General features: G+C 42.1%; 1 protein-coding gene across 19 annotated transcripts in view; it reads right to left on the reverse strand.

The window, feature by feature from the left end:
* Positions 1-13086, reverse strand: part of LOC135254203 (E3 ubiquitin-protein ligase TRIM16-like) — a 105022-nt gene that overhangs the window by 26396 nt on the left and 65540 nt on the right. For 2 of the 19 annotated variants that reach the window (XM_064334251.1, XM_064334252.1), the window contains exons 1-2: positions 4361-5023; positions 2611-2706 (exon numbers count right to left, since the gene is read on the reverse strand). The exons of 5 other annotated variants lie outside the window; for them this stretch is intronic. In XM_064334251.1, coding sequence (XP_064190321.1) covers positions 2611-2706; positions 4361-4951 — 687 coding nt within the window. In that variant the 5' untranslated portion in view covers positions 4952-5023. Of the gene's footprint in view, positions 1-81; positions 133-1815; positions 1976-2136; positions 2371-2610; positions 2707-4360; positions 5042-11251; positions 12471-13086 lie in introns of those variants that run through there. 12 more of the 19 variants (XM_064334266.1, XM_064334262.1, XM_064334257.1 and 9 more) reach the window with 8 other exon arrangements.

A 13086-nucleotide genomic window follows, 5' to 3' on the forward strand; every position in this document is an offset into this window, starting at 1 on the left:
ACAAATCATCTTTTTTCGTCATATTTCCTCATAATGTCATGTTGCTTTATTCTTTAAATTTAGCTTTGATTACACACTCACATTGTAAGAAGTCCTCTCTGGTATTGAGCTCCAGTATACGGACTCCTCCCACTGTGGAGAGAGACAACAAGTTGACCATGTTTTTTTTTTTTTTTTTTTTTTTTTTGCAGGAGGAACTCAAATTTCACCAATAAAATAAAATAAAATAAAATAAAATAAATAATGCGCGGTTAAATTAAAACATCCAGAACGCAGTATCAATATCAGTCTCGTCCGTAAAACTAAAACAGAGCAAAGATGCAATGCGATTAGAAATGATATAATATTTAATGAGAAAACTAGTGAGTTTGAGAACGTGGATTATGCAGAATATATTTATCAGTGAGTATAGTTTATCCTCTGTTTTTCAATACCAGAGATTTTTTCTCCCCCGTTGAATGTCAGTGTTCAGTCACCGATGGGGGGAGCCCTACAGACAGTGCCTGATTCGGTTGACTAAGGGTACTGAATTGATGTACTGGTATCACCAGCTAATCGGTAATTGATAGTTTCGTTCAGTCAGGTCGGCCAGTTCCTCAAATATCTTCGCATTCCATCAGTATCTTTATCACATTTTCGAAATGGTTTCATGACGGTCATTCTTTTGGGTAATTCATTTTTTTAAAAGTTTGTTCGCGCTCGCAGTCTCACATAATAGGTAGAAAATGTAAAATATGTGGAATTTTTACATGTATAGTTCCGATAATGTTGTTAGATCGTATTCTTTAAAAGGCTTTCGTTTCTATTTAACAGCACTTGTGAGTAGCATGTATTTAAGATAGTTTCGGTAAAGCCAGATAATCCACACATCCTCCGACGAGAAGCGATTTTATAATCGCCCCCATTGATTTCAATGTGAGACGATTTTTCGCGTCCGAAGCCATGGCGGGCTAGCACGAGCACGAATCCATCTTTAATTCATTACGAGGACATTTCTTACTTAAACGGAGCTGAGCGGTATTCTTTATTAGGGGAAAAAAGTGGCGGCGTTGGGGCGTCGGAGGACAGGTGTCACACGTTGCAGGCGGCATTATTTTGGACAGGTTATTGTTTTGTCGCCGCAGATAGCATGGCCCACATGTTAACATTATTTTTAGAATACCTAACGGTAGACCCTCCTTGACAAAATAATAACATGACTCGTTGTTTTTTTTATATTGCGATATCAGTTGATGTTAAATTGGCATGAGAGGAGATGACTAAGGCACTACATGCACGTAGCTTGTATATCGCCTACAGTATGACACTGCGCACAAAGAAGTTTAGTTCCCTTTAAACTTTCGTCTGTGCCCTTTCTTCCTTTGTTGTTTCTCGGGACCATTTTCGTCTGAACAATGTAGGGGAGAACCGGCACAACTGTAACGCGTCACAAGTGTAACAAACGCATTTTCACACAACTGTAAGCACGGGTACAACGGTGCGTCCATATATACGCGGTGCTGCCTGGCTTCCAAGTCTGAGCTCTCTCCATAGAACTGCGCGAATTATTTAAAATACATATATTTTAAAACCCGCCATGTTTGTGATCATTAAATGAAAATACATACTATTTCCATCATTTAGCCATTAAACGTCACTTCAAACTGTGTAATATGTAACCTGTGAGTCAGACTGAAAAATCTCACAGGTTATATTAATATGTAACCTGTGAAAGTGAATTTCATGATGTAAAGGTGAATCATAGGCTGAGCACCTCACCAGTGTGTTGTTTGCAGTGGCTAAACACACTTTCTGCAGCAGGGTTTGTCCACCAACCTCTTCCAGAAACTTTGACGAACTCCATCTTGAAAACATCCTCCAGTCGCTCTTTCAGTTCAGAGACAGATTTTCTCACAGCCTCAAAAGAGATGTGTGGACTAACAGAGGTTCTGGGTGAGTCTGCAGGTCCAGGAGGGACGCAGAGAGACTGACAGCTCTGAAAATAGACAGACAGACAGGCAGACTAGCAGGCAGACAGACAGACAGACAAACACAGTCTCAATACAGATTCCTGTGCAGATGCCGCAAGCAGACGAGGAATACGCCATGTATGTAACATTCACATACTGCCAACTGTCAGAGAGCCAGTGATGTTACCCGGAGAAAACGGATGTGATCCTCTGTGTGTGAAAGCTGCTCCAGCTCAGCATCTCTCCTCCTCAGCTCAGCAATCTCCTGCTCCAGTCGTTCCAGGAATCTTTCAGCCCGACTTACTTCAGCCTTCTCCTGATCTCTGATCAGATCTTTCACCTCAGAGCGCCTTCTTTCAATGAAGCTGATCAGCTCAGTAAAGACCATCTCGCTGTCCTCCACTGCTGCCTGTGCAGAGCACTGTTAGGAGACATAGAGAGAGGAGGGCTGTACATTTTAACTAGGCCTTTCACTCAGCTCTTACTGGGACCCCAGACACCCTGTTCCCCACAGGGTGGCTCAGTGGGATTGAGCCCCACAGGGCTGGAAAGTGGCTCAACACTGGGCTCCTCACTGGCTGACTGGAGGAGAGCCCTGACTGAACCCTGAAATGGCTCTTCCAGCAGCCAGCTGTTGTCTTCTCCTCTGGTCAGTACCCACCTTGAGTGACTGCACAGCCTGTCTCAGGTCCTGCAGCTCCTTCTCTCTCTCCTGGATTCTCTGCTGGAATTTACTCTGTGTCTTTCCCAGCTGTTTCTGTTGGTAGATTTTTTTTTAAATCATATTAAAATGTAAAACTTTCCAACTGCATTTTCATGTTTCAAATTAACCTAAAAGTTAAAAACGATGACTTATATATAGAGCTTCTAAACTATGTGAGTGATCTAGCTGCTCCAGCTGTGTTCATTCCCACTCAGGGAGTGAAAAGGGGGATTGGGGATGGGGGGGGGGATGTTTTTGTTTTTTGTGTGTCTTTCTTTCTATAAAGACTTCTTATATTTTTGGTTATCTGGAATACCAGTTTGAGTGAATGGATTTAGCCCACCCACTTGATTATAAGGAAGTAGTCCAAGTCAACAAAGAGAAGTGGATTGGGGAGGCTTTTTTTTTTTTTTTTTTGTTTAGTAGAAGTAAACCAGTTTTTAATCACTTGGACATGACTACACTCACAAGCAAACAACAGATCACTCAGGACACTGATAAAAATAGACTACTTTTTGAGCCCTGTTTTTTTTTTTTTTACAAAGACAAAGAAAATAATGTATCCCAGTATGTCTACAAAACCAAAAAATAATAATAATGTTATTTATTTGAGGTATGTGGCTAACTGAATTTATCCAATTCGTTGGTCGACATTTTGGGATAAACCCAGGATTTTTGATTTTATGGACCAAGTTCAGAATTTCGCCAGAAAGAAACAGTGTCTTAAGCCCAAATCTTTAAAAAATTATCATTTGTGAATTATTTACCTCTACTCTAAGGCTCTGCTTCCTAACCCAGGCACATTTTTATACGCTGTTGGTGACGCTGAAAAAATAATATAGACTTCATTTGTGCAACACCTTTCATATATAAAATCCAACACAAAGCGTTTCACATTTGTGAACGAGAATTAAAGCAAAACAAAATAACGGCAAACGAAAGAATACGAGATTACAGAATAAATTCAGTAGTAAAACTGTGACATGCCCTGAGAAGTCATTAAAAAGGATAGGTAGTTTAATGTTTTTAAATATGATGTCATTATCATAAATGTTAGCGGAATTAAGTTAGCAACTCATAAGTGTCAATAAACGTCTTCTCATGCGTTCATTTTATCTGCAATTCTCTGCCAGTCTTCCTATCTCTATTTGGCTGCTGGTTATGATTGCATTCTCTTTATCTTTTTCATAACCCTCAGTGAAGCCTTCTTACTCTTTAGAGGTGGAACTTATGCCCTGTCCGGTGTGGCCATGATTCAGTGATCAAATACCCCAAAACAAAATTAAATAAAAAATTTTAAAAAAATAAATAAATAAGGTTTGGGTTACATTATGACGGTTTGGAAAGTATTGCTTGTGGCTGTTAATGTGATCCTGCATGCAACAGCATCATCACGCTTCGTGTCTGTATAAGGGGTGGGGTCCTGTTTTCAGTTTGTGCCTCCTCTCTCCCTTACGGCAGAGTGGGCCCGTGGAGTTATTTGAGATGATTCAGTGTAGATTAACTAATCGAATCACAATTCACGTTCATGAGATGGAGTGAGCCTGAATTTAATTAACAAGATATCACTTTATCGCTGTGGATCAGACCCAGAAAGTAAATTGACTTAAATAAAAAAAATAAAAAAACACAGGTCATAAACCTACATATTGTAGCTGTAAGCCACAATGATCAGTATTAGTGTTACATGTTACGCTCAAGATCTCACCTGTTTCTCAGTCCTTTCTGCTGCAGCCGAGACTGTATCATGGCCTCTGTGTTCATTCATCCGACACAGAGAACAGATGCACTGATGATCGGTACGACAGTAAACCTGCAGAACTTTGTTGTGATGAGAGCAGATCTTCTCCTGCAGGTTTCCAGTGGCTTTGACCAGTTTGTGCTTCTGAAAGGCAGGAGATTCATAGTGAGGCTGGAGGTGAGTTTCGCAGTAAGAGGCCAGACACACCAGACAGGACCTGATGGCGTTGTGCTTGCTCCCAGTGCAGACATCACACGCCACGTCTCCAGTTGAAGTGTAACAGTTAGCAGGAGGAGCAGCTCGGAATCCAGTCTTCTTCAGTTTCTCCACCACTTCAGCCAGCATGGTGTTTCTGCCTAGAACAGGCCTTGGGTTGAAGGTCTGTCTGCACTGCGGACAGCTGTAGGCACGAGCATAATCATCCTGATCCCAGTAGCCCTTAATACAGCCCATACAGTAACTGTGTCCACAGGGAATAGTCACCGGACCCTTCAGCAGATCCAGGCAGATCGGACAGCTGAACTGGTCCTGATCCAGTAAAACTCCACCATCGGCCATGTTGCTGCGCACGCTGGCCGAGACAGAGTTTAGTTTCTCTGAAACTGTGCGGCACAGGAGAGAGTGAGCGTGACGTCCTGGCTCTGCCCACAGCTGCAGGAGGTGTGGTGTTGGACTGAGGCCAGGCTGAGCAGAGCAGCCCGAGCAGAGAGAGCAGGTTCCTGAAGAGATATTTAATCTTTTGGGGCTAAAGGGCAGATTTAGTGAAAGATTGTGTGTGTGAGCGCAAGGCGTGACATGCATGGATGTATGTGGGTGCGTAGCTAGAGATAGACGATTGTCTGCATCGAGGTTGCCGTTCAAACCGCATAGGCTCGAAGTGTCTGACAGACCCTACCTAACCCTAATGCTTGGCAATGAGGCATCATGTAAAGCGCTTGTAAGGCTTATAATGCGTCATTACTGTGGGGGTAATGAGTAGAGTACCCCATTCAGAAATGCTCTGAGGTGACACACAGAAATTGGGCCCGATTCACAAAAATGTTCTTAAATTATTCTTACTTTTGTACTTTTTTTTTTTTGTGCGTAATGTTTTACGCGTAATCCTGGTCATGTGATTAGCAGAGGGAAACAACCGTGAACAAAGACAGATAAGAAAACAAAATGATGAATGCCAAAATGTTTGTGGAAACGTCCTTCCGCACGGTTCACAATCAAATGAGGCCCATTGACTCAAAATTACGCATCTCACATTTATAGTTCACTATTTGAAATTGAATGTAATAGTTGAATGAAATTTAATTCAGTCTTCATTGCGTCCAATTTTCACTGTTAATGTGAAGCAAAAAGTTCTGGTTCAGTAAGCTTTCAAATTCATTTGTCTATAATGATCATCTGAGCACTCAGAAAAAGCAAAACCAAGCAAAGATACAGTCAACTGTCAAACACCGGTTAGCACCATAAGAGGTGCCGCCTGGTTTTGGTGGCATGCAGAGCATGTAATGGAGCTTCATACCAACACAGTTTTTTAACCATCAGACTGAACTCTCTGGTATACCACATAAAGCTCAGCGAAGCTAGTTAAGCCACAACCAGCCACAATCAGCCACAACCAGCCACAATAAGCCTACAATAAGCCACAACCAGCCACAATCGGCCACAACCAGCCACAATCAGCCACAACCAGCCACAATAAGCCACAACCAGCCACAATAAGCCTACAATAAGCCACAACCAGCCACAACCAGCCACAACCAGCCACAACCAGCCACAATAAGCCGCAATCAGCCACAACCAGCCACAATAAGCCACAATCAGCCACAACCAGCCACAACCAGCCACAACCAGCCACAACCAGCCACAACCAGCCACAATCAGCCACAACCAGCCACAACCAGCCACAATCAGCCACAACCAGCCACAACCAGCCACAATCAGCCACAACCAGCCACAACCAGCCACAACCAGCCACAACCAGCCACACTCAGCCACAACCAGCCACAATAAGGCAGTGGTAGGTCAATTATTTGCATTTGCCTATTTATTCTACCAAAATTAAGTTGCTATTGTCGTTATTAAAGTTGTCCGACTGCAGCTGAGGCTCTCCTACTACTTCACAGAATTCTGAGCGATTTCTAGCCGGCCTGTGAGTTCATTCAGGTTAAAAATCATTGGCTTTAAACATCGCAAATTTTACTTTCTGCAACTCAAATTATGCAGTCAAATCATTCTAATTTCTTTCTGCCCATATACACACAAGTAAAATAATGCAAACTATGAATATATAAAAATATAAATATTAACTATTTAGATAAGAAATTTTTAAATGTGGCCCGGGGGACCTGGGGTTCCAACCACAATTGCAATCCCATAATTTTGCAAGTTGTTCATTTATTTTCTATTTTTTATTTTTTATTAAAGGCTTGCCATGCCAGACACCGCTATGCATGCCACCGGAACGAACGAGAGGTTTGCCCATGGCGGGATTTGGAGCCGGGATTTACACTCTCAGTCTCAGCCAAAGACTCTCAAAACAAACACGTTGCCAGTCAGCAACACAAGCAACCGTCGTGGCTAAGGGCCATACTGAACCTGAGGGGTTGCGTCGCTAGAGAGTGTTGTCACGGTAACCTGCGACCTGACCTTCGATTTCCCGTACCTCAATGTGCTTCACTTGCAAACAACCCAGCTACGCTACTGGGCCGAGAGTATGTGGACACCTGACATCCAACATCTCATCCGAAATTATGGCCATTAATATGGAGTTGGTCCACCCTTTGCTGCTATAACAACCTCCACTCTTCTGGGAAGGCTTTATACTAATTGTTGGAGCGTTGCTGTAGGGATTTGCTTCCATTCAGCCAGAAGAGCATTAGTGAGGTCAGGCACTGATTGGGCGATTAGGCCTGGCTCACACTTGATCCCAACGATGTAGGATGGGGTTGAGGTCAGGGCTCTGTGCAGGCCAGTCAAGTCCTTCCACACTGTTCTTGACAAAAACCAGTTCCATATGGACCTCGCTGTGTGCATTGTCATGCTGAAAAAGTGAAGGGACTTCCCCAGACTGTTGAGGAAGCCCAGAATCATCTAGAATGTGATCGTATGCTGTGGCATTAAGATTGTCCTTCATTGGAACTAAGGGACCTAGCCCAAACCATGAAAAACAGCCCCAGACTACGGGGTGTCCAGATACTTTTGGTCACACAGTGTCCATCCACCACTCTCACCCCTACGATAAGCAACTGGGGCGACATAGCTCAGGAGGTAAGACCGATTGTCTGGCAGTCGGAGGATTGCCGGTTCAAACCCCGCCCTGGGCATGTCGAAGTGTCCTTGAGCAAGACACCTAACCCCTAACTGCTCTGGCGAATAAGAGGCATCAATTGTAAAGCGCTTTGGATAAAAGCGCTATATAAATGCAGTCCATTTATAAATGCAGTCCATTTACCAACCACGGTCCCTCGGCTACGTATATATTTCCAGGACGTACTATACGACCTTATTTTATGTGCTTATGGCGTAAAATTACAGCGTGTGTGTTTTTGTAGCCTGGGGCCACGGGTTCGATGTTCAGACATGACCATAAATCAGTCCATCACAACCTCAGTCCGACCTGCCTTGTATGCTGGGTTTTATTCCAACCACAGCTGCAAACCCAGAATTTTCACAAGCTGTTTTTCTTAATTAGGGGCTTGCCATATTTGGAAGGATTATTTACCCTCTTCAGCCACATTATATCAGAAATAGTTATACATGCCATAAAGAATAAGTCCCATATTCACATTGTTTATTGTGCTAATTGCAAACAATTATGCAACAAAAAAAAAGCAATTAAAAAATTTTAACTGATCAAATAAAGACGGTGGTGAATCAACAGGCTCTTAAGTAATTAAAGTGTGGATACCTGACCACAAAAACTACTAATTTGGTAGATAATGAGTAATTAAAAGACAAAGCAAAAGATAACAAGCCAAACCTCAATTGTGTTAATAAATATAAGGAGAGAATTATGAAGCAACTTTACAGCACATGTCTTCCACAACCTTATTTGAGGAAGAGATTGTCTGTAACAAAAGCCAGCATTCACAATTCTGTAAAAATATGTAACAAATCCCGCTGGTCAGGAAATACATTTCTGGAAAACAATAGCTGTAACGGGACACTGAAGCTAGTCCAGTCGAGCAGCTTCAGGCTACAATAGCGACGCCCCACCTGCGATTTAAAGCTGTAGGCAAACCCTGTGGGTTACAAACACTGCTCTTTCATTTTTAAACAAGCTTCTCTGTCTTTCTTAAAGGAACGTACACGTGTTAACAGATGTAAGAATTACACAAGCAAAACTGAACAAAAACAACCTGTCTAAGTTTACTAAGACGACAATCTCCCACCATCAATTTATGTATCTTGTGCCAACAACTATGGCTACTTTTACATGCACATCAAAACCACAATTATTGGGAAAAACTAACACTCTAAGCCAGTAGCCACGTAACAAGGACCGCTAGTGTAGAACCATCTACACTAGGGGTTCTCAGCAGGGGGGTCGAGGCCCAAAATGGGGCTTCAGGGACCTGCCAGGGGGGCCTCAAAATGATAGGGAAGTACCGAAAGCTTCAATCACAAAACAACAAGACACAAGCAATTATTCATCTAAATAAATAACACAAAGCAAGCAATTAGTAGTCTATAAAATATGATACATTTTCTGTTGATGCCACACTCTTATACGTTTGCTATGAATGGGGGAGAAAGGAAATAGGAATTTCTCTTAGTAAATATTTCAGGATTGCTACAATGGCCAATTAAAAAAAAAAAAATACTACAATGCTTTTAGGCTTTTATGGGGACAAATGGAACGAGCGTGACTAACTGCATTGGACTGTTCACAGATGAGGGTTTCAATGACGACAGGCAGACGTGTTATAACGTGCCTCTTGTTGGGGGCGGGGTAGCTGGAATATTTCAGAGGAAACGGGGGCATGGCCAACGTTATTTCAAACCAACGCAGCGTTCTCTTTCCACGACTTTGGAACGTGGATTTTTTTCAGGTTGAGGTCTGTCAGCAGAACAGAGGGTGCGGTTAGAGGTGTAAACTGGGCCTGGCGAAGTCGCAGACATGCACGCAGAGCACTTTGCCAGGTCTTGTAGCAGAGGCAGGGACTCTAGGAGTTCAGATCCAGGCAGTGCTGGATGCTCTCTAGTTTGCAGATAAATTGTCAGACTGGAGGAGCTGAATGGTCTGTTCTCATCTTGGAAAGAGCTCCTATTCTTGTCTTCTTCATATATTCAACCATTCAGCTGTTGCATTCAGAATACAACTTTCAATCAAAATGTTAAAATTGCATTCAGTCTCAGGGATGGAATAATGGTGTGGTTTCTGAAATATATAAAACACACAGTCTAGTAAAGGACAAAATATGAAGAGAGAATAAAATCTAATGGAACTTCTCAAATGACTTTCAGGGATCTCTGGCACCATCCGGTGGTGATGGCTGAATGTGCACCTTCTTCAGCTTCACCTGGAAGCTTTGCACGTCCAGCCCTGACCAATCCCACTTCGGGACCTCTGCCCTGTCCAATCAGTGCGTGCTAGTCTCTGGTCTCCATGGGAATCAGTTACTGGAAATTGTGAGTCTTAGTGAAGTGTTGTTGCACATAATAATACTTATTAGTAAATTCTCCTCTGTTTTCACATCATCATTACATTATTTTAATTTGTTTCATCAATCATGTGGTTACCAGAAAAAAGGTTTATTTCACATGTACAGATTTTATGGCTTCCATTTGCATTTTAATTGTGATAAGGTTGTGCTATCTATGGTATGGCAAATGAACAGTCAAATGGACTTTGCATTTAAAATTTTAAATTGTTAGACAAAGTGCTTACAAAAATTGAAACGCAAACTGGACTTCATTTTTGCACACGTCGAATGAAATCTAAATTTGAAATACGACCAGATTATGCTTCCAGAATACACTTCTAATGTGTGATGTAGTATGACCACACAATAAAGATTTGTTCATGTTACCGGCACCTGCTGGTTGAATTTGGGAATCTTCACCTCACATGGAACGGGTCATTGAAGGTGCACGAAATCCGCCACACCAGCGTAATTCAGCAGGGTAACGTGCACATCGAGTCAAACAAAAAACCAACACAAGTCCCCTCCCAAATAATAAAAATATCACTGTATCTACGCATGCACAAGTTAATTATATCTTTCATGATTCAGTTACTTTTTAATTTTAATTAAGCTACTTTAAATATATTTGCATGTTAGACTACTTTGTATAAGTCAAAAAAGATTTGTGCCTTGTCGGATTACAATCCTTTTGTGAATTTATGCAATTGCAATTAAATGTATTATATTACAGAGGGAGAAAAAGCCAATTTTATAGCCAATTAAATCTGGGGATGATTAGGTGGCATGTTCGAGGACCCAGGTTGGAAATTTAGCCAGGATACCGAGGAACTCCCCCCAGACTTTGCGACGTCAGGGGGTCCTTAATGACCCTGGTGCACAGGTAGCACAGGCAGCACAGGTGAGACGGTGGACCACAGAGAGAAAATAAGCAGCAGCTGGATAAAAGCTCCACATAGGTGTGCTAGGCCTTTATAGCCACTATGTTCATGGAAGACACATATTTATTTATTCATATAGATACATGCAGAGGCCTTTGTTTTTTTTTTTTTGCGTAAAGCTAATTCAAACAGCTGATCCGATGTCTGGTACCAATCAGAGTGGAAACGCACGAGGTGACTTATTTTGAAAACATCATCTCAGACATGAAGAGGAAGAGGTGGAGATCGGGGCATTGCAACAGCGGGACATTATTACAATCTCAGTGATGGAGGCTGGATTTCAAAATGCATGATTTTATTTTATTCTGTTATTTCTCAGTGCTACATTCTGAACATTAATCTGCAGTGCTCCTCATGCCAGAGGCATAACAAGGGCCTAAAAGCATTGCAATGGACAACATGCATGGGCTACCCTGGCCTCAGCACAGGTTAAATTAATAAAGAAAACTCAAAGTACAGAGTGTCTATGATAATGCGAAAAAGAAGTATATCCTCATCAAATTAAAAGAATCAATAAAAACACCTTATGTTTTTGCCCATGTGTAATGGAGTGGTATTCTGTGATATTTGTCTGTGTTTATGAAATCTTTAGTTATGTATGCAAAATGTATTTTCTTAGGATAATAATCATGAACCCAACTTAAAATGATACAGGAAATACTTTGATTATCTGCACTGTACAAGTCAGCTGATTGGATTTTAAAATAAAAAGAAAAAACGTGGAAAAGGTAAAAAAAAAAAAAAGGAAGAGGAAGTGGAATAATTACAAATCTGTCCCTATTTACATCTACACAGAAAAACATGTAACAAATAAAGTTGTAGATATTCCACAATTACAAAACAATTCCCACTGTTCCAGAAAAACAACAGCTGCCATGGGACACGATTCAGGTTGAGCAGCTTAAGGCTGCAATGGCAATGCCTCACCTGAGATTCAAACCTGTATCCCCTGGGTTAAACACTCTTTTTATCCCAGACCACACAGTTTCACAGAAGAGCTGCAAGACCACACCCGGAACGCAGGATAGAGGGGCTGAGTGAATGTGGTCTGGACTCTGTGCAGGAGGGTCATTGTGTCAGAGACGCTGTAGAAGGACAGAGTTCCTGCCCTGTGATCCAGGTACACTCCTATTCTGGAGGAGGGGGGGAGAGGAACTTTAATGCGCCCGTTATTGTGCCAGAAAGTGTAACTGGAGGGAGAGCAGCACAAAGACCAAGACTTTGCGTTGGCCCCCATCCCACAGTCACCACCCTCTCCTTTCCTGCTGATCTCTTTATATGAGACTGCTATAGAAACCCCCTTCCCTTTCCACTCAACCTCCCAGTAACAGCGTCCAGACAGACCCTCTCTGCACAGCACTTGCTCCCAACAGTCAAATCTCTCTGTATGATCAGGATATGACTGGATCTTTTCCACACAGGTCACCTCTCTGTTCCCCTCAGACAGACTGAGGTTTCTGTGAGCAGTGTTGGGGTCCAGTGTGAGCGGACAGGAATCTGAGGGAGAAAATTTGAAGAGAAGTATTCACTGTAATAGATTTACCATGAATGTTCAAAATTGTCCTTGTAGTAAATTTACAGAAGATTTATTATTTTGTTAAAATCTTGCTCAGCTTGATATGTTGGGGAGATCTGGCCAGGGGTGAGTTTAATAAAAAACATTACTCCAAGCAGCTGTACAACCCATCATCCCCCACCACAGGCCTCTACCTCTTTGTTATCAGAGGAATTTCCGATGAACTGGACAGAACTGACAAAAACTGCCAACCAAGGAAATAGCCAACAGTTGGATTAATGAATGACAAGAAGGCAGGTGAAGGAATTAGAAACTGTACCAGGTGTTAAAGAGATAAGCGTCAATGGCCCAGTCGGGGTAATGGCTGATGACTATCTCAGACAAAATCTGTGGAATGTTTATTGAGCTCATTGTTGAGTAAATTGAGATATTCAATAAACCCCTGCAGCTAACTGTGGCAGTGCTACTAAATTGCTGAAGCTAACCGTGCTAGTGCTACTATACCCCTGCAGCTAACTGTGCTACCTGAACACGCCTGGTCAGAGTTTTGTCTACATGCATGGAGAATCCACATGTGCAAAATTACCAAGCATGTCA

Source organism: Anguilla rostrata, chromosome 4 (genome assembly GCF_018555375.3).
Source record: "Anguilla rostrata isolate EN2019 chromosome 4, ASM1855537v3, whole genome shotgun sequence".
Taxonomy (NCBI): Eukaryota; Metazoa; Chordata; class Actinopteri; order Anguilliformes; family Anguillidae; genus Anguilla; species Anguilla rostrata.